This window comes from Centropristis striata, chromosome 13, assembly GCF_030273125.1.
Source record: "Centropristis striata isolate RG_2023a ecotype Rhode Island chromosome 13, C.striata_1.0, whole genome shotgun sequence".
Lineage (NCBI taxonomy): Eukaryota > Metazoa > Chordata > Actinopteri > Perciformes > Serranidae > Centropristis > Centropristis striata.
In genome coordinates this window covers 29813448-29840344 of record NC_081529.1, presented here as the reverse complement: position 1 = coordinate 29840344, position 26897 = coordinate 29813448, and the positions used below count along the sequence as shown (strand labels likewise).

The 26897-nt window shown below is 35.5% G+C and overlaps 1 protein-coding gene across 2 annotated transcripts; it reads right to left on the bottom strand.

Annotated features, from left to right (window-relative positions):
• Positions 1 to 628: 628 nt before the first annotated feature.
• Positions 629 to 22389, bottom strand: LOC131984046 (ethanolamine-phosphate cytidylyltransferase-like). Of its 2 annotated transcripts, XM_059348912.1 has the most exons (13): positions 22110 to 22389; positions 12058 to 12146; positions 10017 to 10178; positions 8228 to 8294; positions 8059 to 8143; positions 7942 to 7983; positions 5642 to 5774; positions 5419 to 5501; positions 4719 to 4796; positions 3955 to 4020; positions 3654 to 3719; positions 3450 to 3538; positions 629 to 2393 (listed from the first exon to the last, which is right to left on the bottom strand). In XM_059348912.1, the coding sequence occupies exons 1-13, from the start codon at positions 22238 to 22240 to the stop codon at positions 2279 to 2281; spliced, it is 1206 nt and encodes a 401-aa protein (XP_059204895.1). In that variant the 5' UTR covers positions 22241 to 22389; the 3' UTR covers positions 629 to 2278. The 2 variants fall into 2 exon arrangements, with proteins under 2 accessions (XP_059204895.1, XP_059204894.1); XM_059348911.1 differs by having other exon boundaries at positions 7942 to 8143.
• Between the last annotated feature and the right edge of the window lie 4508 nt (positions 22390 to 26897).

The following is a 26897-nucleotide window of genomic DNA, read 5'->3' as shown; positions in this document are numbered from 1 at the left end:
TATTATAATAATAATAATTATTATTATTATTACACATGGCAGCTTGTTCCAGGTACAAAAACGATCGGAAGAATGCCTTTCCTTCAGAATAATTGCATCATTTGATTAAAAAAGTAAAATAAATAATAATAATAATTCACAATATAGTCACAATAATAACTATTATTAATATTATTATTATTATTACACCTGGCAGCTTGTTCCACGGGACAAAAAGGATCGTAAGAATGCCTTTCCTTCAGAAAAAGGGCATAATTTGATTTTTAAAATAAATAAATAATAATTTATTATTATTATTATTATTATTATTATTATTATTATTATTACAACACCTGGCAGCTTGTTCCAGGGACAAAAGGGATTGGAGGAATGCTTTTCCTTCAGAATAATAATGACATTTAACGTCAGGTTCATTGAACTCTCTGTGTGACTCATTCATATCCTGCAAAATACAGGGTTTTTTTTTCGCTGATCAAAGGTCATTTCTGTTTCCAAAACATGAACTTAACCTTTAATAATGTCCCTTATGCTCGGACCACCTATTTATCTCAATTACTTAAAGAATAAATCAGACATTGAATCCTCCAGACAATTCCTGTGTTAGGGGGGAAAAGATGACAAATAGCCCTTCAGATTAAAATGTTGTTATTATCAGCAGTAGTATACTGTAGTCCAGTCAGTTTCTACTGTTTTTATCAGCTGGGAGTTGTCAATAACATACACATTATAGCCTACAATGAATACATTCCAACTTGACATACAGACATAGTATTATGCTTTTTTAAACAATATGAAACCATCTATACATTAGTTAATGGAGAGGAGGTGAGTAAAATATACATCTACAAAAAATATATTATTTAATCCCATTTGATAAAGAGACAGAGGTTAAATGGTTCAGGGCTCAATGACAGTAAGAGGTCTATTTCATGATCAAGCCAACACTGAGCATCTGTCATAGTTCTCTAAACACTAAAAAAAAATAAGCTTAAAAGCAGTCTGTTAAAACTCTGTAGTGTTCTCTATATTAGGATAAACCTAAGGAGTGTTGGTTTTAAAAAAAAAAATACAATTGCACTCAAAAGGCAGGGCGTGCAGGTCTCGACAGTGTGCAATTTTCAGTTAAAAACCTGCTCTGCCCGTAAAACAGAACAGTTCTGATGATTTCTGAGCAATCAGTGCAGTCTGGAGCAAGGTCTGATATGTACATGAGGTCCTGAAAGAGTTTCAATACCTTCTCACATCCAAACAACCCAAGTTAGGTACAGAGAAGCAGGGGGATCTTCTCCCCTAATGCTCTAGTGGTTCCTCCAGAGAGCCTGTAATCACTTTATAATACATAGACACAGTACATACAGTATATACATAGATAAATCAGGTGTGAGGCTCCACCCGTTGCCAGGCAGAAAGCAGCAACAACCCCATGGAAATGATTAATCAAATCACTTCCTGGGGACAGTTTAATGCATGACCAAAATTTCAGGTCCCCACACCTGCCCTTCATTTGTTCGAATCAAGCATATTATACTTTAAAATTCTATATTTTGGAAGAAAAAAAAAAAGATAGCATCTCAAGTCCCAACGCTTGCCCTTCATATGTCCAAATCCCATAATAACATACTTTAAAAATCCATATTTTTGAAGAAAAAAATAGAAAAGAATCAGGTCCCCAAACATGCCCTTCATGATCAAATCCATAACATAATACTTGAGAAAAAAAATCAACATTTTTGAAGGCAAAATAAGCATATCAGGTCCCCACATCTGCCATTCATATGTTCAATTCCCACAACATAATACTGAAAAACTCTATATTTTTTGAAGGCAAAAAAATTATAATAAAAGTACTTGAGAAATTAAAAATTTCCAGACATAAAATAGACATTTGTAGACATAGTAATATGTTCTTTTCTCAGAAAATTTCAGTCCATAACTCCATAATTAGACATCTGTATGTGTGATTGTTGACTGACATGAACATGTATTTGCATAATGCCAAATATATTAATACACAGAAGATCCCCACACACACACTCACACACACACACACACACACGCTCACAAACACACACACTGTTTACCTGATGATCCCACAGCAGAGCACGCCGCCCTGACTATAAATGGGCTGCTGTAAGGGCTGCTGCTGTTAGCCAGGATCGTGTGTGGAGGGTGTCATACCACATATAAAAGGGTTGATTTTACTGTACATGAGTTTAGGTTAATTGAGCTTGTCAGTGTTATGTTGACACTTGGTCGGTGGTGCTTGTTTGGGGCCTTCTTACAGCACAGCCTGGGCTCTTTCTTTAGTCTTTTCCTCCTCTTGTCGCTTCATGGCCTGAATCACAGCGATCTCTTTGGCCTCTTTCTTCTGGTTCCTTGCTTCAAATAGCAACCTGAATGAAAACAAAATCAGAAAAAGTCTCAATCTAATCTATGACTCATGCTACCTATATATCAGAAGACTTTGAAAAGATTTGGAAAAGACTCCCGGAAAACTATCAGCACACACCTGCTCACATCTAAAGACAAGAGTTTTTAGTCCCAGTCTAGTCTCAGTCTGAGGTTTTAGACAGACTGCGAGTCTTGGGCCACTATTTACAAGACTGCAACTAGATTCTTTAAGCATTTTTCCCCATCATGCTCTTAGTAAAAACTTACAAAATGGAGGAGAAGCACCTTCTGGCTGCTCTAGTGTGTGCAGTGGTTTGTGTTGAAAAAAACAACAACAACAACAACAACAACAGAAGAGAAGACGCCACAAAATGCCCCTCACAAAGCTGAAAAAGGGTTTCTGTTTTTCTCACGTGAAAAGTTAACTATTTTACAGTAAAAATAGATATAAGGAAGAATAAAGGAAAGGAACATTTAGAAATGTATTCATGATATACATTTATGCCTATTTAATTATAATTTGTTTAATTGAATAATTAAACAAAAATGTTATGTTTTCCTTTATTCTTATTTTTGATAAAATCCCTTTTTGTGTCACTACTCTTCTAATGCACAACATGGGTCAAAAATGACCTGTATCCATTTTTAGCCAAGTAGCTTGCTAAGCTAACTACTTAGCTAACTTCTTGGCTAAGTAGTTAGCTTAGCAAGCTACTTAGCCATGTAGTTAGCTATGTAATAACACAAAAACGTTTTTTCTTCATAAAGTATGAGAGGCAAAATGGAAATAATGATCTGTTGTTATAGATATATTTAAAGAACACTTGGAATATTCAGTCATAAAATAAGTTGATATCAAAAGATAGAGCACAGAAACACACAGCAGCATTAAATAACATGGGAAATGAATGAGGGTCATTTTTCACCCATGTTTTGCATTAGAAGGGGGGTCAATATGTTGTGCATCAAAGGGTTAAATGATTAGCAGTTGACTGATACTGAACATACAGTACTGATTTTTATTCAGCAAATTCTTTATTCTTTTTTTTTTTTTATACCTGTTTTTGATTATCCTTTGCACAATGGCATCTGTAGTGAGGCTGTTCCCACTGTCAACAGTACGCAGGATTCCTTTCCTCCTCGGCTCCTGGATATGAAGGACACATGCTAAATTAACGTGATTCGTTATCTCTACTTACAGTATTTTAATGGAGGTGTTTTAAATAAAAGTGTGTGATATGTGATAGTGTTTTGAGTCTTACAGCATAAGGGTCAGATCCATCCTTGTCAGGGTATATTTCTGTCTTTCCATGGCATACAAGATCCACCTGTGGATAAAAAGATGTGCTATATGATTCATTCTTAACAGCAGAGATGAATTATTATCTAATGGTGAGAGCTAATTGCACGGCCTGTAGTTAGATTCAGAATCAGATCAACTTTATTATTCCACACAGGAAATTGGTTTGGTCGAGCGCTCCAGACATAAAGCGCACAGTAAAAACAAGAAGTCCGTACTGTTTGTGCATGATACCAACGGATAAGAGCAAAAGACAAACTTACCTTGAAATGGTCCAGCAAATCTTTTGTGACTGCAAACGGTGCACCAATCACCACTTCTGACACATACTGTGGAAAGAAGCAACACAACAAAAATAAATCAACTCCACACAAAATGGATTGTATATAAATATGATATACTAGTGCAGTCCTGGGCATTAGGCGGCCCAGGGGCCGCATCTGGCCCTTTGGTTGTCCTTGTCCTGCCTGCAGTGCTTTTATTTTGAAGGCGTTTTATGTATGTGCTTGCATGCATACTCCCCTGCACAGAAATGCGTTCCACAAAAAACACTGAGTTACCTTGTTACCTTGTTACAAACACTTATTGCTTTTTGCATAAAGTTAATATATAGCAAGTTTACTGCATAACATACATGCTTTATATTGTTTTTGTGGTTTGAATTCATGTTGTGTTTAAAATAAATGGAAAAGTGAGATAATGATTGAGTTTTTAGAGAAAATGAAAGAGTTTTTACTATTTTTACTGCTATATTTGAGTTACTCCACTCTCATCATAACATGTATTCCTACCAGCAGAAGCTCAAAACCAGAAAATTTACTGCATTTCAAAAAGCGATGAAATTAATATTGAGTAGAATTTAGTTTAGAGTATTGGTCTGGCCCTCCACAACCTTCACAGTATCTCATGTGGCCCCTTGGGAAAATTAATTGCCCACCCCTGTACTAGTGCAATGCACAGTGTTGATGGTGAAGGAAGAAGAAGAAGAAGAAGAAGAAGAAGAAGAAGAAGAAGAAGAAGAACCTACTCGACACGCCAGCACACTGAGCGTTCTCTCGTGGACATTCATGATTGGGTAGTTTTTCCCTTTGTAGCGGTTCACCTCCTGAAAAACATTTAGAAAGAGGACGTGTAAATAAAGTAAAATTTTTCATTTCCGGTAAATTTCCAGAAACTTTCCATAGGAAGTTAAGCTGGGGCATTTTGGAAATATTCAAAATAATCTGGCAAAGAACTCCATCGCTATAAAATGTTTCGAAAGATGTCTAAAAGTCCATTTAACTGCTGTTTTAAAATTCTAATTCACACACAAATACACTTTTATATCATGTTCATTTTTGTTTTTATATTATTTTTGTTATTGTCATTATAACTTGTTGTCGATGTCATACATATGTTTTTTCTATTATCAGTTTATTACTTTCTTATAACTATGACATTTTAGGTGAAGGCTTTAAATAAGCCCATCTGGGTTTTCTGCCTCTCCCTGCACTTTACACTATATGTTCTTTGTCATTTTATGTAATTCTAACTGTGCAAATAAACCTAAACCTAAACTTCAATTAAATAAATAAGTAAATTCCCAGTTTACTCCTGTTAATTCCTATAAGTTCCTGTTAACTCCCATGGAAAGTTTCCAACTTTGAAAATTCCTGGAATTTTGCAACCCTACTTCGGGAGACTGTAACTGTCATTACATAGGTAAGAAAGATCACAAGGAGACTCACCTGATCGAAGTGCAACCCCACTATAATGTATGGCTTTTCTGCGAGCTTATGCACTGCTTCCAGGAAGTCCACGTGTCCAATGTCTGACAGGAAGTGAGTCAAGGGCGACTAGGCATTTCAGAAAAGCTGACAATTTTATAAAAACAGTCCACAGAATTCAGAACATTTCATATAACTGTGACGGTGACACCACTGCTTTTATATTTCAGAAATTCTTGGATACGGAAGAGGTCGAAGGCCCCCGCCACATAGATGATAGTGTCTCCGGGTTGAGGCTCCTGGCCTGAAGCAAACTGGATGATCTTCTGTGAAGTCTGCAGGAACTGAGACACCCCTGTCCAGGGACTGTGGCCCTTCTGACCATGTGACCCCCATAGTCCAGAAACAGACACAATGAGTACAAACAGTATAGGAATAAGACAGATGCACTTCAGTAAAGAGACAGTAGGTAACACTTTACAATAACCATCATTTATAAATGGTAAACAGATAGTTTATTAATGTTTAATCATCATTTATAAACCGTATATAGGCCATTTAGAATGTTAAATACATAATTTATTAATGTTTAACTAGCTACATCATTTATAAATGGTAATATAGATGGTATATTAATGTAAGTTTATAGTTACTTTAACATTAACAAACAATTAAAGTATAATTAATAGTTTATTAATAGTTTTAGTTGCACTCATTTTAACATTTTTAACATCATATTAAGTATGTTAATGCTTTTGAATTGATTCATATACCTTTAACAAATTGGTTTAAAACATTTAAAGATGAAATATGTATAGCACTTTGTAAATCATGAGTCTCAAACTCGCGGCCCGCAGGCCAATTGCGGCCCTCATGACAATATTTTGTGGCCCTCGCCTTGATATTAAGGTTTAATGTGAGTTTTATATGAATGACACTACCGTTTTGTGTGTTGAAGGTCCCTTTAATTACTTTTTTTTGGTAATTTTGTGTCTTTTTTTAATAATTTTGTGTCTTTTAAAAAAAATAATGTTGTGTCTTTTTTGGTAATTCTGTGTCTTTTTTTGGTCATTTTGATACTGCCTTCAGCGGCCCCCAGGTAATTAGAGTTTGAGACCCCTGTTGTAAATGGTCAATAATTGGTCTGTAAACCATCTATAAATATTACTTAGTTGGTTATTGTTAGGTAAGTGTTACCAGACAGTATTATCACTGGAGTACCAAAACGCTGCATCATCGCCACCTAGAGGTTTAAGCAGCAATTTCTCCAATTTGCTCAATTGCTAACTCAAAGCTGTCCCACAAATCCCCAGCACATTTATTCAACCCTTGCCAAATTCACAGCATTACTCTGCCAGTCTGAACTGCTCAAATGTGAAGAGACCCTCCACAGCTTTCACACTCTTTAAATCCCCAGCATGTTGACTCTGAGCTACTTTCCCCATCCAGGAACAGAAGTGGCATTCACTGTTTTGCTGGCAAGGACTGCAACTTGATTATAAAGTGGGTCCACAGTAAAGGCCTTTGTTTAATAATGGTTGACATCTGGCCTAAATAGCAACTTTGAATACTTGAATAACAAAACAGTTAAGGGAGAGGAATAACTTGGATATAAGCACATGCTACTGTAATTAATCAATTTTTGCCCAAAGATGATATCTTGTCAGGAAAAATGCCACATTTGTTCTCACTGGCCTTAAGTCTTGAAATTTGGTACAGACATACTCTGAGAATGTATCAAACAGTACAACTTTGTCTTTTAAAACACGTGGAATATCATACTTATATCATTAATCTAAGCTGGGATGTTTGAAAAATGAGGAAAAATTCTAACATCCTGTTGATTCATTTATTTTTTTTACACTGAATATGCGGCAATTTCTGTAATTTCCTTGAGAAAAATGATATTGAAGTAGATGGCTGGACTGATGAGCTGAACTGAAGATTTATTTCTCTTTTCATTTATCTTGATTTAGTATACACATTTAGAGCTTTTCAGACATGTATATGTATCTGTGTGTGTGTATATATATATATATATATATATATATATATAGATGTAGGTATTTATTTATTTACTTATTTTTCATTTATTTATCTTTCTACCACCATGTTTTTTTTCCAGTTTATTTATTTGTTCATTTTATTTTCATCATCATTATTGCTATCATTATTGTTGTTGTTGTTCTCTTGTATGTGCCTTCTTGTTCTATGTTGTTTACCGTTTGTAAATTAACAAAATGTGCAATTAACATATGTTTAAAAAAAAGAAAAGAATATGCAGCAATGCATCATCATGTAAAAGTTCATGTGATATCTTACACAAACATAATGCACAACGGTTCAAATGACATCTTAAGAAATATGATGTTCCGTTTAACTTTCTGAAATGGGCGCACAATTGTTGTTTTAAACTTGGGAGTTAATGTTGTGGTGAGACGAGTCTAGAGAAATTAACAAATTCCATTCTGGGCACAAATGAGCTGAGGATTTGATATGATGACCCAGGCTTTAAAATAAACTGTAATTATGTTTGGTACCTACCTTTCCAAAGTTGTCTGTGTGCTGCTGATAGTCTGAACTATCCTGTAGAGGAGACAGGGTTGAATCAGGCTTGTGTCGGTTACTGAGGACATATTGAATGAATAAGGCTGTACTCACAATGTTGCTGTGATGTGCTTTGGTCATCAATAGCATCCTGCCAACTAGATCTGTGGTTGAAACTCCCTGGGTTCTCTTACACTCTCTGAAACGATACAGAAAGCAGCTTCAGAAACACTTCATCTGATCCCATCTGCTATTATCACCTTCTGCATATTTCAAAACTCACCTGTAGCGCCCTGACTTTTTCACCTCTTCATATGTGTCTTTCCCATCCACTGTTAGTGTTATATCATCTGGAACAACACAAATAAGCGATCTAGTATCGTACTTGGAACTGATCAGAACTAATACCAGGGTTCGTATACTTTAGCAGTGGTCAAATTCAAGCATTTTTCAAGGAATTTCAAGGTTCATTTTCAAGCTTTTCCAGTATCTTACACCAGTTGTAAATTGCATGTTTTAGATGAGTACTTACATACTAAAAGGGGGAGATTTCACTTAACCATACCAACAGCGATGGTATTACACTTTTAGGAGGAACGGTCTTCATTTCAGATAGGCTACTCATTATTTTTATTATCAAGAGAAATACAGTAAGAATTTCAAGCATTTACAAGCACTTTATCCAAAATCCAAGCACTTTTTAAACCTTGATAATACAACATTTAAATTCAAGCATTTTCAAGGAATTCAAGCACCCGTACGAACCCTGTATTAGGGACTAGGAATGTTTACAGGTACATCTCAAAAAATTAGAATATCATGAAAAAGTTCAATATTTTGTGTCAATCATTTCAGGAAGTGAAACTCATACATTATATAGATTCATTACGCATAGAGTGAAATATTTCAAGCCTGTTTTTCTTGTAATTTTGATGATTCTGGCTTAGAGATAATGAAAACCCCAAACTCAGTGTCTCAGAAAATTAGAATATTGTCAAAAAGTTCAATATGTGAGTCCACAGTCAGTGGTGGTTTGGGGCCATGTCCTCTGCTACTGGTTTTTGACCACTACTGGGCTGGACTGGCCAGCAAACTGGGCTGACCTGAACCCCATAGGAGTCTATGGGCTGTTGTCAAGAGGAAGGTGAGAGACACCAGATGAGCTGAAGGCTGATATCAAAGCAACATGGTGCTATAGCCTCCATGCCACCAAGTATTAACCCTATAAAGCCAAGTGTATCATATTAGATACAGTTATTTTTGAGACCTCTACATCATCAAAAACCTGATGTATACATGTGTTGAAGATAAACAAACTGAGCAACAAATTGCACAAAAATACCAGATGTAGCAAAAATGATATGCAGGTTCCACGAATGGATCAGTCATTGCTGCATTAAAAAACTTCATATCTGCAGATGTATGATGTTGTGTTATATGGAAAAAATATGTATTTTGCTTGAGGAAAAAGGAAAAGTCAAAGTCTTAATAGGTTAAAAATGTTAGGGTTTATATGTTTTTGTTAGTTCGAGAAAAACAAACTGTGAGCAACAAAATGCACAAAAAGACCTGATGTATCAAATATGATACAAATTAGAATTCATATATGCAATTTATTTATTTCTTAAAATTCGTCAGCAGGTTAATAAGCACTCAGTTTTTACAAAAATTGAATTTTCTGGCAATTATTTCATGGTTCAGGCTTTATAGGGTTAATGCAGTAATTCATGCAAAAGGAGCCCAACCAAGTAGTATATAGTGTATAGAAATGAACATACTTTTCAGAAGCCTTGAGTTTAAAATATCCTTTTTTTAAATTGATCTTATGTAATATTCTAATTTTCTGAGACACTGAGTTTTGTGTTTTCATTATCTGTAAGTCATAATCATAAAAATGACAAGAAATACAGGCTTGAAATATTTCACTACGTGTAATGAATCTATATAATGTACAAATTTCACTTTCTGAAATAATTGACAAAAAATATTTTACTTTTTCACAATATTCTAATTGTTTGAGGTGTACCTGTATGTGTAGCTAAATAGAGACAAGGTGTAGTAGTATAGTGTACCTCCGTGCACACAGAAGTCACAGTTGTACTTGTCGAGGGTCTGGAGGGTGGTGACGTAAGGCGCTCCTTCCACGACCTCATCCACCCACTTTATGGCCCGCACCATCTTGTATCTTTCTGCCTGAGTGAAGACTGGCGGACCCTTGTGCTTCGCAATCTCACCTTGAAGACAAAACACGCACACACAAACATACTGAGAGGGCAGAAATCTCCATTTGCGTGACATTCTGATAAGTAGTTTTCATGGTGACTGAACGCAGCATCGCCCTCGTCACTGAGATATTTTATTATCAGTCATCACAGGGAAGGACGGAGGATATCAGTGCTGATTCTGACTATGAAGTCATACGACTCAATCGCTGAGTCACTGCACTAGTGTCATAACAACCCCTTCAAAGTGTACAGGGCACAGCTGATGTCTGCATGCTAATGATGGGACTGAAAAGCACATGTACAGAGGCTATTCTGCCTTATAAAGTCTAACTGCAGTAACTACACAAGGGGTAAAACTGAGAAAAACTGCTTTAAAGTTTTTTAGCGTGTTTTAACTGGCCAGCCAAATGGGTTATATGTAGGTAAGTGATATGACACTTATTTCTACATGTACTGATATGTAATTTTTATACTCAAAAATCATGATGACTCATTTGACCTTTGACCCCAAAAACGTAGTTACTGCATTGCTGTAAAAGGTTCTAATAGAAAATAAAAAACAGAATGCAGTAACCTCAATGTTATTGTCTTCTTTCAGCTTTTATATTTTGTTTTCAGTGAATAAACATTTTCAAATTGATTTTGTTAGAAGTGTATTTAAAAGTGTTTAACAACTATATTCAAAGATTTTAGACTTAATATTATAAAGAAATGTTATATTTTAGTCTTAACATAGTTTATCTCACTTTTTTACTTCGTCACTATCTAGATAATAATTTGCCTTTCAAATAAACATATAATTTCTATTTTTTTTAATGTTTAAATTAGTATATATATCCAAAGCATAAATGCAATTACTGCTTGGTTTTGAGTTGGATTTTGTGGTTTTTATATAATTATTTCTCTGAAATAAAGCAAAATTTAAATCTAAAACTTTGTCACAAGATAAAACAGACATCAAGGGGTTCATTTTTAGTCATAACTCAATTTTGACCAAAAATGTAGTTACTGCAGTTAGGCTTTGTAGGGCAGTATAGGTGCCATGGCTCCCGACTCAGCAGCCCTGGGCTAAATAATGCATGGTATAGGAAGGAGTAACAGAACAGGGGAAGAAAAAGAAAAGAAAATACAGATGAGCTAGACCAGGGGTCAGCAACCTGAGGTTCTGGAGCCACATAAAAATTATTAGGGATGCACGATATTATCGGTATCGGCCGATATTGGCATGAAAATAAACTATCGGCCATTGGCCAACACGCCGATATCTGCCGATATAATAAAGTGATTAAATAATGGGGTACACATCACCTCTCTGTTGCATCTTGTTTGTAGCTCATAGAATTGTGCAGTGTAGTCTGAGCCCACCTATTTATTTATGTTCTGATTAAGGACCGAAGCTGCTTATATTTTCCGTTTTTTTTGTGATTTTGTTTGCACAGTGCAGATTGAGTCGTCACATATTGGGCTCCTGTTTTAAGTTAAATTTGAATTTAAGCAGCAGTCTGTAAGGTACATGTCGTTTTATTCAATTTGGGTTTAATTGCTGTACAGTTGCAGTTTACAGTTTTCACATGTTCCCAGTGAACACAGGTTATGTTTACTTATTATGTCAATTGAGAAATTAGCTAAATTTGCCCTGATTGTGGGTATTAGTTGTGCGGGAAAAAAGTATTGGTATCGGTAATCGGCTAAATGAGTTGTAAAAAAACGACATATCGGATATCGGCAAAAAATCCAATATCGTGCATCCCTAGAAAATATTCTAAATATAGTGTACACTTAAACAGGTTCAATACATTTCTTCTATAAACTTTAGCTTTAAAGAGAGGCTTTCCGCTGAAGATGTACTATGTGGGAGAGACAATGAGACAATGGTTCTGAGCCTTACTATCTGTGTGAACTCCAACGATGAGGTAATCTCCCATGGCCTTGGCCTGTCGCAGCTGGTTGGAGTGACCATAATGGACCATGTCATAGCTGGTGGATAAGAAGATAAGAAGATACATAAAAGTTACATTATCTTAGTGAAGTACAGGATCTGAAGGAAAAGATTGTTCCTAGAATCTTAGTTTGAAAATCAAAATAAAGATGAAGGATCCCTTGAATTACAGTGAATCTACTCTTTTATCACTATTATATCACGTTGAACAGCTCTTGGCCAGTACACCATGTTGTATTCCTGATGATAGTGATAAAGTTGAACAAAGTATGTTGTACTGGATTAGAGACGTGTGACATCACATCAGCAAAGTATGCCATTGACAGTTTGAAAAACTGCAATGTATTTTAACCCTCTGGAGTCCATCTATTTATTGAAAATACACATGTTTTATTTAGAGTAATAACTTTATTTATATATCATATGTAGACAAGCTGAGAAAGCTAGTTAAAAGTGCAATCATAGGAGCTTTCACAGTGTGCCATTTATGTTTCTAGACCATTTTTAAAATGTGAATTTTCTTTCTACAATGAAAACTATTACTATTTTTAATTTACATGCAAAAACACTGTTTTGTAGTTTTATTATTCGTTAGACATCTATGTCTTTTGCTTGTATTTTCGGTTCCTGGCAGCTTTATACTTTGTTAAGTAAAAATAAAATGAAAAATCTGACTGATCGCCAAGTTTGTGTGGAGAAAAAGGAGCCATGCATGTGATGTAAGGACAGACTGAAAGATGCTAAACAGAGACAGAAACTAATGCATAGGAAGTTGACAAATTTCAACCAAATCTCCTGGACTTCAGAGGTTTAAAGGTGGTAAACTCACATCTTATACTCGGAAATTCTTCCTGATCTAATATAAATGTGGGCATTTCTTGCATACACAAAATCCACATATCACAGATTGAACGCACTACATACTCAATTTTCAATATAGTCACATTCCTAAAATAATGGCCTCAAAAGTCATTTTTGGCAAAAAATTTTTTGTCCTCAATCATCTCATCATGATACTCGCCACCAGTTTTTTTTTGTGTCTTCTGAAAAACCTGACCATTATTTTAAGATGTTGATATACTTAGCATCAATGGTAGGTTGTAATGCAATTTTAGACACAGTGACTTTATTAAAAGCTAGAAATGGCAGCCCCTCTTTAATATTCAGATTTCTGAGTGCTTTTGAATGCATCTACAAGATGTAGCAATGTTTGATACAGCTTTGATACAAAAGAAATACAATGATTATCTGGAATGTAGGAGCACCAACACTGCCCTACAAAGCCTAACTGCAGTAACTAAGCAAAAGGTAAAACTGAGAAAAACTGCTTTCAAGTTTTTTTATGTGTTTTAACTGGCCCGTTAAATTGATTATATTATTATTATATGTAGATAAGTAATATGAAACTTATTTCTACATGTATTGATGATGTAATTTGACCTTTGACCCCAAAAACGTAGAAACTGCATTGCTGTAAAAGGTTCAAATAGTAATGCACAAACAGAGTGAAGTAACAACAATGTTGTCGTCTTCTTTCAGCTTTTATATTTTGTTTTCAGTGAATAAACATTTCACATTGATTTTGTTATCAGTTTATTTAAAAGTGTTTAACAACTCTATTCAAATATGTGCATATTTTAGACTAAAGAAACATTATATTTTAGTATCAATATAATTTTATCTCACTTTTTTACTTAATCACTATCTAGATAGTAATTTCCCTTTCAAAATTAACTTATAATTTTTATTATTTTTATGCTTAAATTAGTATACCTATCCAAAGCAGACCATGGTAAGTGCAATTACTGCTTGGTTTTGAGTTGGATTTTGTTGTTTTTATATCATTATTTCTCTGAGAAAAAGCAAAATTGAAACCTAAAACTTTGTCACAAGATAAAACAGACATCAAGGGGTTCCTTTTTAGTCATAACTCAATTTTGACCAAAATTGTAGTTACTGCAGTTAGGCTTTGTGGGGCAGAACAGATGTTTAGTTCATGGGCTCACCACCGATAATTCTGATGTTATCAAGCCACTAAACTAATCCACGCACTTCATGTGAGATGATAGATATCTGATCAAAGTCTCGACATAAAAAAGTCAACAGCACAGTGTTTTCCCCTCCCACCTCACTCCACCCAGGCCGATACCATCTGTGGATAATTAGATTAGCACAGATTGGAGACTGAGATTGTAACATGGTAATCTAGCATAGTAATAGAGAACAGATGGTCATTAGCCTTCTATCACTGTAACTCCTGCCAACAGCTGACATCAATCTGATCATTTTTCTGTCTGCTCTACTTGGAACGTGATATTGATGTCAAATATGTTAAAAAAAAAAAACCCTGAAGAATGTGCTCTAATTGACGAAAGTGCCTGCAGGTGTCAGCGAAGATATATTTAGTGTATTAGGATTCATTTAGTCACAAAAGCTATTGTAACCAGCGGCAATTATGCGTCAGCAGAATCAAAATACCGGTAATGACAAGATAATGATGGCTGAAGTGGAAGAAAATATATTAAAATTGGCACCTGCGTCCTCTTTAGTGCATTAAATTACACGTCAGCTCTCTCAGGGGTCAGGTGTAAAACAGCACTATGAATAGCATCCTCAAAAATCAATAAGAAAACAGATGAGCACTGCCAGGACTACAGTATGTACACAGCAACAACAGTAACAGAATCCCATGCTGTTTTCAGCCCCAGGCTATGCTAATGAAAGGCAGCATCTGTGCCTTGCTGTGGTGTCACTATACATAGGCTGACTGAAAACAGCCTGGACTGCACTTGAGCTTATTGTAACAAAAAAAAAACACTATTTCCAGACTCTTGGGCTTGCCTGGGAGATTTATAGGTATCCACTGCTTCAATAAAATGCGAGAACCAAAAAAAAAAGGCTGGTTGTCGAGGAAGCGAGACTTTCTGCGTGTCTTGTGCTGTCAATCTGTTCACATGTGATCCACGTGTGCTGGCTCTGAGGCCATTCTTCTGCAGGGCCAGAAGAATGTACTCAGGGGGAGCATTTGGAGGTGAATGAATAGGCAAGAAAACTCAGAGACCCAGACGGAGTTACATAAGACCAGAAGGCTGCTTTTGGGGGGTGTTATCCTAGCTAGACGGCCAACACGTGTTACCGTATTCCTGTTGTATTTTTTAGCAGGGATGGATCATGACCCTGCGATGATCAAATATTAATGAGCGTAGCCTGTTAGCGGACACCCAAACAGCACCTACACTTCTTCAGAACAAAAGCAGACTGACATTTGTGGACACTGATAGAATACAAAGGGACACGTGTAGGAAATACCAGATAAGGGAGCACAATAACTATAATGTTTACATTGGGGTGAGGGTTAAACTGCATTTACATTTAAATATGGTTTTACCCTTAAATATGGTTTTACCCTAAAAAAATTCTAACAAAAGGTTTCTCAGTGGTTTACAGTTGTATCAAATGTACTTAAAAACATACTAAAAGTTTACCAATTTCTGACTCTCTCAAAATAGCAGCCGCCAGGTCTTTATAATGACCATTACTCCACATTTTTTCCAAATGGTCTCCATCACCATAAGTTTCAGTTTTTGATGGGAGCCACTTCATCAAGTTTGCAGATCGGAGATGGCAGCCATATAAAATCTATGAGAACCAATATATCTTCCAAGCCACTCAGAAGGTCAATCTTGGTGTCAAAATCTACATTTTCTGGGTCGAGGAATCCATTAAAGCTCTTGAGAATATTACTAGATGATTATTTGATCAAATAGATATGTTCATTTTGGCCATGTATTTACGCAATTTCTCAAATCATTAATATAGGTCAAATACAGTGCATTATACTCTGAAAAATGAATAACATGCATACATTTAATTGAACTTTATGAGCTTCACTTATATTATTTCTTACATTTACAACCACAAATATCTGATCAGTTCCAGTGAGCCTTCCTGCATGAGCACCTTGCACCACAGACACTTTACAATTTCACTTCAGTAATTATTACATATTTCTCCTTTCTCATATGGCTTTTTCTAGTGTTGGTGGCTTCCTTCCCCCTTGAGAATGACACCTTTCTAGTAGTCAGATTTTGGCAAACTTTTAGTATGTTATAAAGGATATCTAATACTACAAGAAACAGCTGAGAAAACTTTTGTTTTTAGGGTTAGCCGTTTTTTTTTTCATATATGCACCAGCCTGTGTAGAAAATGTGAATACATGTATTGGTATCACTGTAACTGTAGGGCCTAAGGCATCCTTTGGCACTAACCACTTATTGAATTACGCTCTAATAATTTTCAAAGGGGTCCCTTAACGTCTCACCTCAAAATATCTGATTATGCAGTTTTTTTTTGCATGTGTGTTATTTTCACAGATTCTAAAAATGGGTGTGTTGAAACTTACTTCTGCATACTGGGGTCCCTGAACAGCTTGAGAATTTCATAAAATGGGTATGACCAGAAAGCTGAGACCTCACTGTATAAAATGACCTGTTGTGACCTCTCGGATAATCACAGCCTTGTGAAACGTTACAACCTCAAACTGGAGACCTGGAGCATGGCTTTCCAAGGTATACTGTTAATAAGAGTGGTCATGAGCTATTTCAAGAACAGACGTGAGTGCTATTCATTTGCAAGAAAATGCAGTTTTTGCAGAAATCTCCAAAAGGTTGAAAGTTTCTGAACATAACAAACTTGCCACCTGCACTCATCTCCCAGCTGGAGATAGGGGTGTGCCATATCGTATCGTTCACGTTAATATCGGTATATTTTTTTTATGGTAAAAAAAAATCCATATCATGATATTGGCAACATTCCTACTTCTTGATGTAGTGGTTAAAGTTGTTTTAATCACAAAAAGCTACTTACTCCCTGTCGCTAAACACATGCAGCTTTCAAAATAAGAGCACAGTGTGTTAACAGAATCCACCACAGAACTTACAAGAAGACTGTCAAAATAAGATGCCTTAAATAAAACATACAAGGACCTTTATTCTCCTTTACAAAATGGCATTAAAATATGCCCCCGAAACCCCTAAATGGTTATTTTTATTATTTGCTCATACTCAAGAGTCAAGAGTAATTTTTTTTTATATTTGGCAACTGTTGAGATTTGCACTTCACACTACATTTTAGATTTTTATTTATTTATACAGACTAAAATATCATATAATCATATTTTCTATATCTTTTTAAGTATTTCGTAATATCGTCAAGAATATCGTTATCGCAAAAAAAGCCTGAAATATCGTGATATTCTTTTAGGGCCATATCGCCCACCCCTAGCTGGAGATGTTGGGGGAATATTAACCCATAAGAACCCATGGTGACACCCGTGTAACAAACACTTTAAATCTTCTAGAATCTCCCATATTCAGCTTTATGCTTCACATTAACTCATTAAATCCCTAAGCGTATAATCAACACCCTGGTGTGGCGGTCATGTGACTGTGATAAGAAGTGACTTCTCCAAAATGTGGATGTGACTGGAAACAGAAATGTGAAAAAGTAGCTAGTCACAATTTTGATATATGTTATGGAGATGCAAACAAAAAGTCAAATTTGTGTCTCTGTAAGTAGAAAATAGTGTCTAGTTTTTTTATTTTAAAATTAGAAATATCATAAATATAAATACCATAAACACCCAATGTCACATCACAGATCTTTGACATTTAGGGGTAGAATTTTTTCTTTAAAACATCATAAATGTGTCCTATGTGGTCCACTTGGTCTGTGGTATATCCCCCACAATTTTCCTTTAAGGATTACTGGGTCTGGGTTCTTATGGGTTAAATACCCTAAAACTGCATGTGGGGGCGTTCCTGGCCTCCCTTTAGAAAAGGTCTAGAACCAGCACTGTGTCAGATGGAGCTGATTCAGAATGAATAAGAAACCCTTTGTTGCTTCACTGAGGCTTAAAATAGCATGTTTATAGTCTGCATAGATACACTACCTCAGCACGACACAGTGGAAGTGGACTTTGCACTGTTCCTTGATGATGCTTCCCTGACAACTGATCTTTAACCCCTGTCACCTCTTTTAAGGCTGACAAATAAGCGTCTTTGTGCCGAGGAGCAGGGGCAGGCTCAAAGATGTCTCAACAGATGAAGTGACTGTGCTCTTTTCTTGGAATTTTCCGCTCATACCGCTGACAACGCTGGATGTCAGTAAGAGCGTGGCGACGTCCAGTAGGGCTTCGGGAGACAATGCGCTCAGTGACGAGCTACAGTGGTGAGAGCAGGTGTGGGCTGGAGGGGTTAGAGGGGGTTAATGGCATGAGCTGTGTTGACATTGGCTCCCTTTGCATGCTCACCCCACCGGTTAATATTCTGGCATCCCAAATATTCTGCAACATTCCATCAAAGCATGGATCGGCAGCCACACCTAAATGGCAGGAACTCTGCAAGGGAAAGCCACCATAATCCTGGCCTCCATACACAGAAATTCAAAACATTTATTTTTCCGCTGCAGCATGGAGCCACACTCTGCCCACCAACGCTTGGTGCTTCTCCCAGAGGAGACATCTTAAAGGGTCTGGTCTGGAGCTGCAGCTATTGATTACTGTCAATTAGTAGTTGTGTGTACTATTGAAAGAGAATACTGAAATATGCCTGTTATAATGTCAAACACCTACACTGTAATAAATTATTCTGTAGTCATTTCATTTTACTTAATATATTTGATAAAATGTATTAAATATAAATGCGTCCTTGATTTTGAGGCAGTTGTTGAAGTAACTCTAATATAAAAATGTTTGAGATGGAATCTATTTATTGTGATCACATTAAATATAATCTTTATGTGCATGTAATTCTAAATCAAGAGAATTTTGAATGATTCCAACACAGTAGAATAAGTCTGTTTTTAATTGACAGGCACTTCCTGTTAAGTTGTTATTAATTCAACTTGTAACGTAGTTAGATTTAATTAATGATATTGCATGCAATCTGTTGCCTCAATTTTATTGAGTAGCTATTGTTTATCTTTTTTTTATTTTTACAGTGTAATGGTGACATACTCAAATAGCTTCTTTTATTCAACCAAAACTTGAAGAATTTTGTTTTCACATATGGCAACAAAAGCGTCAAATCACCTCAAATTTGAGAAGCTGGAAAAAGTCAAGTGAATTCTAAAAATAGTTGGTAAAAAATTCTGTTGATCGATTAATCATTTAATAATTTCGCCAATTTTTTTTAGATACATACAGCTGATAAATTATGCTGCCAACCCACTACAAAAAGGGTGAAAAGAAGTTTTGTTTTCAGCAATATCCCATATATGTTTAATAAGCCATAGATCTCACTGTCAGTGTGTTGATCCTCTATAATGTTGTGTTGAGCAGGCAGCGCCAAATAAGTATTCAGTGTCTGATCCTCTACAGAGGAGACGTCTTGAAGGTGCCAAGTGTCGGGGTGAGGTGACTGAAATATTAGTGCACTGACTGAGCACCATACACGTATCGGAGATGACACTAAAACCTCTAACTCCACCTAGTCCAGACCATGCAACCTGTTCAGTGAGGTCAGCATCATCATTAGGTCTGTCTGTCTCATGAAGAGCAGCCAACAATTATGTTTAGCTGTCATATAATTAACAAGGATAACATTCCTACTGCTGCCACTATCAGGAAAAGTGTTAAAGATGGACCAAAATGAACCGAATGGAACCTTAAAGACTGAAATATACTGATTATATATGTTGCCCTACAAAGCCTAACTACATTTTTGGTCAAAAATGAACTCCTTGATGTCTGTTTTATCTTGTCAAAAAGTTGTAGATTTCAAATTTGCATTATTTCTAGGGAAATAATGATATAAAAACCACAAAATCCAACTCAAAACCAAAGCAGACAGCAGTAATTGCACTTACCACGGTCTGCTTTGGATATACACACTAATTTAAACATAAAATTAATAGAAATTAAAAGTTTATTTAAAAGGAAAATGATTATCTAGATAGTGAAGTAAAAAAAAGTGAGATGAAATGTTATTAAGACTAAAATATAACATTAGTTTGTAATATTAAGTCTATAATACGCAAATATTTGAATAGAGTAGTTAAATACTTTTAAATACACTTATAACAAAATCAATTTGAAAATGTTTATTCACTGAAAACAAATATATAAAAGCTGAAAAAAGACAACAACATTGTAGTTACTGCACTCTGTTTTTGCATTATTACTAGAACCTTTTACAGCAAAACCAGAGGCAGTAACTACATTTTTGGGGTCAAAGGTCAAATAAATTATCATGATTTTCTTTTGCATAAAAATTACATCATCAATACATGTAGAAATAAGTGTCATATCACTTATCTACATATAACCCATTTGGCTGGCTAGTTAATAAACAATAAAACACTTTAAAGCAGTTTTTCTCAGTTTTACTCTTTGCTAGTTACTGCAGTTAGACTTTGTAGGGCAGTATACATATAAGGCAAAAAAAAAGTATCATATAAGACACTTTGCTGGAGAAACAGAGTGAACAAAACTTTGTCTCGGTATTTTTTTTCCATGTTTGTTCTTTTGCCAAATGACGTGAACTAACTCCCCGTGGTTAGCCTTGCCCTTCCCACAGCTGTGTGTTCACATTATTCACCTGTATTGCATTAAAGACCGCGTCTGGCGCTATGTGAGCGTCTTGCTCAACCCTAATGTAATTGTTCTTTATTCCATTACATGGTGTTGAAAGAAGACACCTTGTTTGTAGAGGTGTCATTACGGCATCATGAAAGTAATCCCTCGAAAAGTCAAACTAATTTGGTTCAGAGTGGAACAGGTTACTAAGTGGTCTGGTGCATCATGTGTAACTGCAATGTTCTTGGTTTGAATCTTTCACTTGTTTCACTTCTTTAATCGCCTCTTCACTACTAAATATCTATTAAAAGCACACAAAAAAGTGTTGTTTCAAATATATATGTGTGTGTGTGCGTGTGTGTGTGTGTGTGTGTGTACATTATCATTCTGTGCTGTTAAAAATAAACTTAAATGGACTTTTTGACAGAAGTCCCAGTGACAGTCTATCTATGACTCTATGAATTATGAAATAAAATTCCCCTAAAATAAATAAACTGTATAAAAAAATGTGACATTGTGGGGAAAAAGTATCAATAAAATGAATGTCCCCTCAAATAACTAAATGTGGAGAAAAAAATAAAAGTTCCCTTAAATAAATAGATGTGGCATAATAAAATAAAAGTCAAGTGTCATAGCCTAAATAAATATGTAGTTACTAAATTAATGGCCCCTATAGTAAATCAGAAGAATTTGAAGAAATAACTTTTTTATTACCTAATTTCTATATTCTAATATAATACCCATATTTATTTATTTCATATAAATATTTATGCCTTTTTTAACACTTACTTCCATTAAATTCCATAGCTTATTCCTTGCTTGATTTTTTTTCTACTAGGTTTGTTGACTGTGCAAATTTTGTAAAAAGAAAAAGAAAAAAATAGAAAAATTGCTAGCTTTTAATTTTAGTAAATCTCTGCATTAACACACTCTTATCAAAATCACTTTAAATAGTGTGTCATTCCCAGTATAAGTATTCTAAGTATAGTAAGACCATGGTCATAGTTAGGAGGATTTATGAGTTATGATAAACTGCAGCAGTAAGTATCAATATAAATCTATTCTGATGTAATTATATAATAATGTGTCTACTGAGGAGGAAAATTGAGATTAGAATGCCCCAGTAATAATGTAGGGTAAAAGTGATTAAATGTGATAAGTCCTGAATGACAGTGGTTATGTGTCAGGTCATTGAAACTCTCATGGTAGAATACATGAAAGAGAATATTGAATTAAAAGTTGAGTGTGTACTGATGTCTCTGGAGAATGAAGCAGCAGTCCTGTGAGAGCTAACCTGCAGCAGGCCTGTCCCGCTGGTAAGGTGACAGCCAGGTTCACACATTCATTCCAACGGGCACGATGCAAACGATGAGAACAATGCTGTAGCATCTTCACCACACCATCAAACATCCGGTAAGTAACTCACCAGCCGTCGCACCACACCCGGATTCTTCTCCTCCTCTTCTCGGGACTGGAAACTGCAGCACCGGGGGTCGTCCCTGCGTCTTTCCCGGCTGCTGTGTTCACTTGGTGGTGGTGATGTCCGTTCTTGATCATTTTTCAAGCTGGTGAGTGATCACTTAAAGTGCAACTGTAGCTGCGGGGCGACTGCCTCCTGTTGAGATGGGGATCAGTTTTATGTGCCCCGTTTCAGTGCAGGACAACCGGTTTGTGTGTCAGCAGCAGCAGCAGCAGCACCAGCAGCAGCTCCAGCACCAGAGCGATGCGCCAACGCCTCCTCTACCGGCGACGCAACGACGCACGACGCGCTACGTCAAGTCGGCCAAGGAAAGCAGATAAAGCACGGAGGAAAGGAAGCACTGCCCGTAAAGCTCGTTTCAACACTTCTTGCAGTAAGTGGTTTTATTTTGAAAAGGCCAAACGTGAAGACGTGTCGTCATTACGGCACACTTGACACAGGTTGAATCGTACGATGGAGAGCCGGTGCACGCAGCCGACATGTTGTTACATAATAGCGGCGTTTTCCACTGTCATGTGACAATATCTGGATTCCCACAGAAATAGCAGGCTATCTGCCAAAGCTGTCTTTGATGGCATGCCAGTTAACGGTCGCTAGATTGTGTTCACATTAGTTTGCTGCAAGACATTAATGTAAAATAACAAAAAATAATCAGTTGTCCCATGAAAAAAGTAAATGGGACATAGTGGGGGAAAAAGTGGAAATAAAATGAATTCCCCCTCAAATAACTTAATGTGGAGAAAAAATAAATAAAAGTTCCCTAGAACAAATAGATGTGGCATAATAACATAAAATTCAAGTGAAATACCCTGAATAAATATGTAGTTATTAAATAAATGGCCCATGTAGTAAATTAGAAGAATTTGAAGAAATAACATGTTTTAATTGCCTAACTTTGTAAAAGAAAAAGAAAAAAATAGAAAAATTGCTGCAAGTCATTAATGTAAAAAAACAAAAAAATAATCCTTAAAGGTAAGTTGTCCCATGAAATGTCCAATGAAAAAGAAAAGGGACATAGTGGGGAAAAAAAGTGGCCAAAGCTGTCTTTGATAGCATGCCAGTTAACGGTCGCTAGATTGTGTTCACTTTAGTTTGCTGCAAGACATTAATGTAAAATAACCAAAAATAATCAGTTGTCCCATGAAATGTTCCTTGAAAAAATGTAATGGGACATTGTGGGAAAAAAAGTGGCAATAAAATGAATGTCCACTCAAATAACTAAATGTGGAGAGAAAAAAAGTATTAGTAAAGTAATAGTTTAGTTCCCTAAAATAATAATAATAATAATTATTATTATTATTATTTCATATAAATATTATAATAATATTTATAATTATTATTATTTCATATAAATATTTAGGTTTTTTTTTTAAACACTTACTTCCATTGAATCCCATAGCTTATACCTTGTTTGATTTTTTTTCTACTAGGTTTGTTGACTGTGCAAATTTAGTAAAAAGAAAAAGAAAAAAATAGAAAAATTGCTAGCCTTTCATTTTAGTAAAGCGCTGCTGTTGTTACATAATAGCGTTTTCCACTGTCATGTGACAATATCTGGATTCCCACAGAAATAGCAGTCTATCTGCCAAAGGAAAAAGAAAAGAAAGAAATTTAATTGACAAAGAATCATGTACAAAATGTCATGGCATATATTAACAACAACAAGTAACACCTCTCAGCAGGGCACATAAATAAATAATATATATAAAATAATATAGAGAAGAGAAAAAATACAAAAGCTTAAATAAAATAGAAAGAAGAAAAAGGAGAATAAATAAACAGGTCAATACATCATACATCACACATACCAATTAGGGGTCTATGAATATTTTAAGATCATCATACGCTGCAAGCAGAGACAGTGCATGTTTGTGTTTCATTAGTTTCAAGGTACTGAGGTGATTGTCCACAAGAGTCTTTTTAAAAACATTAAAAAAAATGGTTATGTTTTTCTCTATTTGGATGTGTGGATGAAGAATTTTGCCAGGATAATCAGGTTGTTTACAACCAAATCACATTTGGTGTCTTTCAAAATAATAGCAAACACAACATTTTCTCTTGTGAGATGAGTAAGCCCCCCAAAAAAGTCCCAGAGTGTATGCAGTGGAAAAAATATTTAAAGGTAAGTATTGCTTCACCAGAATTAATGAATATTGGAGATACACAGTCCTGTTGATATTATAATAATAATGTGACAAAAATATAATAACACAAAAAGTTTTAGGTTAAAGAAATACAAATTGTGACATATATACAGAAGCACAGGCCTGTCATATCATTCATATCATGTGAAGGCATTTATTTAACATTTAAAATGATTAAAATATTATTATTATTATTATACAGATTTACAATGAAAGCCTGAGAGGCAATCGAGAGAAAAAAAGTGTTTATGACACATAAAACAGGTGGAAAAGGTGGAAAAAAATATTTTGCTGCCAGGATAATCTATCTTATTTCTTTTTTAATCATCCGTGAAAAAGGTGGGGGAGACAGTTTTGCCAATATCATCTTTCTAAGTGTATACTTTTTTAAAAAAATCTGTGAAAACAGATGGAAAAAAAGGTTTTTGGCAGGTTATATAAAAATGTGGGTGTTTGTTGTTGTGATACTTTCTGCCACAAAAGGGAAAAGTGCACCCCTATCCCATGGTCTAAATAGATTAAACTGCTGTTTTCTAATTAAAAAAGGAAACAAATTCTAGCCAAAACACTAGCATGATAGTAATATTACATAACTTGCAAACACACAATATATGTGCCTTGTGTTTATAGTACATGAAGAAATGAAAAATCACATGAAGGATAGAGACTTCAGGTAGACTTCAGCCTCTTGTGGCCAGAATGAGTATTATAACATTTTTAAAAAAAAGAAACACAACCAGTTAATACATTTTTTTTACCTATATAGATTTAAAGAAATTAAGGACCTTAAATATAATGAATATGCTGGCAAACCTACATCCACAGCCAATAATCATTATACAACCCAACATCCCTGCAGTTAATCTTATCTTAGCAAAGATTGTACTGTTAAATTGTTGTTGACACTCTTATCAGTGTTCACTGTGTCCATTCCACAAAGATAATCTAGTGGTGTATGTAATCCTTCAATACAACATCACCAACCGTGAGAACTTCCTTCAAACAATGTCAAAATCATCAGCATTTACTGCATTACTGTTATTAGTTTGCATTAGATTGTACAGGTGCTACTAGTGTTACTGCATGTATAAGGTAAAAAGAAACATGTGAAAGCTTTGTAAGGTGATATTAAATAAATAAATGTAAATAAATTAAAATTATGAAATAAACATAGCTATGAAACAAACCATTAAATAAATAAAACAATAAATACATGAACGCATTTTTTACATTTTATAATGCAATTGTTAATTAAGATTAATTGAACAATAATAAGACTACTATATCATTTAGGACAGGGGTGTCAAACTCAAATACACAGTGGGCCAAAATTTAAAACTTGGACAAAGTCGCGGGCCAACATTGATATTTATTGAAAAAATTGACCGAAACAAGTTCAAACGAAATGGAACAAGCAAAGCTTGATATAACTTAATATTGCAAACATGCAAAATCGAATATCAAATATAACAAACAAACACATCAATGGCATTCATTTCTTAGATAAAATTTAAATAAAAATCGTATGTCCCTTTATTTTATATGCAGCCTTCTTTAAATTTAAATTTAACAGTAATCTTTTTCCACAGGCTAAAAATAAATGTAAGTATAAAATAACAATAATAAACCAAATGACTAATAATAATATCTTTCAATGAATGTGCAACCATTGAAGCCCATGCCTTGGACTAGCAAGAAAAAGTGCATAAAGACAACTTTAATTGTTGCTCAGTTTGCTATACACTGATCTACTGTGTTCAAGCCAAAACATGAGAAGAGCATTCTGGGATTTGTAGTATTATTTGTGCTGTATAATACCGGCGGGCCAGCTCTGGTTGTCATTTGACTTAAACAAGTGTGATGGAACAAATTACTTTTCAGTTTGAAAAAGTAAAGTTGTGCACTGTAAGGGAAATCCTTCTGTTAGGCGTGTGTGGCGTCATCTTGTGGAAAAAAAAGCTCTGCTAAATCACACAAAGTCTTTACGCAGAAGTGCCAGCAGAGGGAAACCCAGTCCCACAGATTGCATGTAAGCTGAGGCAAGGTTAACTCCTCACCAGCAGTAACATTTAACAACTACGGTCTGTTTCGTCTCTCCCGGCGTCTGGAGTCTTTTATCTGGCTGTTTGTTATTGCTGAGATGGCAGCGGCTATCTGAAAAATCATGGCATTTTATACGAGGATAAGAATCCCTCACAGCAGCTTTATATGACAATATAAAATACACCTCGCGCCCAGTGTAGTATCTCTTATAAGCAGGCATGTCCTCTGCCATGGTGACATTTGCAGAGTGGAGCCCCATGCCAAGCTTTGGCAGCGTAGACGTGCTAAATGAACGGCTTTGCTGATGGGGATGGCAACATTAATTGTACAGCGGGGCTGTGGTCGGAGAACTGGGGCAGGCACCTGCTGCAGAAGTGGGTGAAGATGAAGAATGCTGTCCTAGATTGCCCACCAGCTCACCTTAACCCAACCCGCCAAATTAATCAACTCTTCAGAGGCCATCCGGTTGTCTGGGGCAGGCATCCAGAGGAGGAGAGAGGAGCCTGTTTTAAGGCACAGGTCACACAGACCTGTAGGAGCCTCTTCA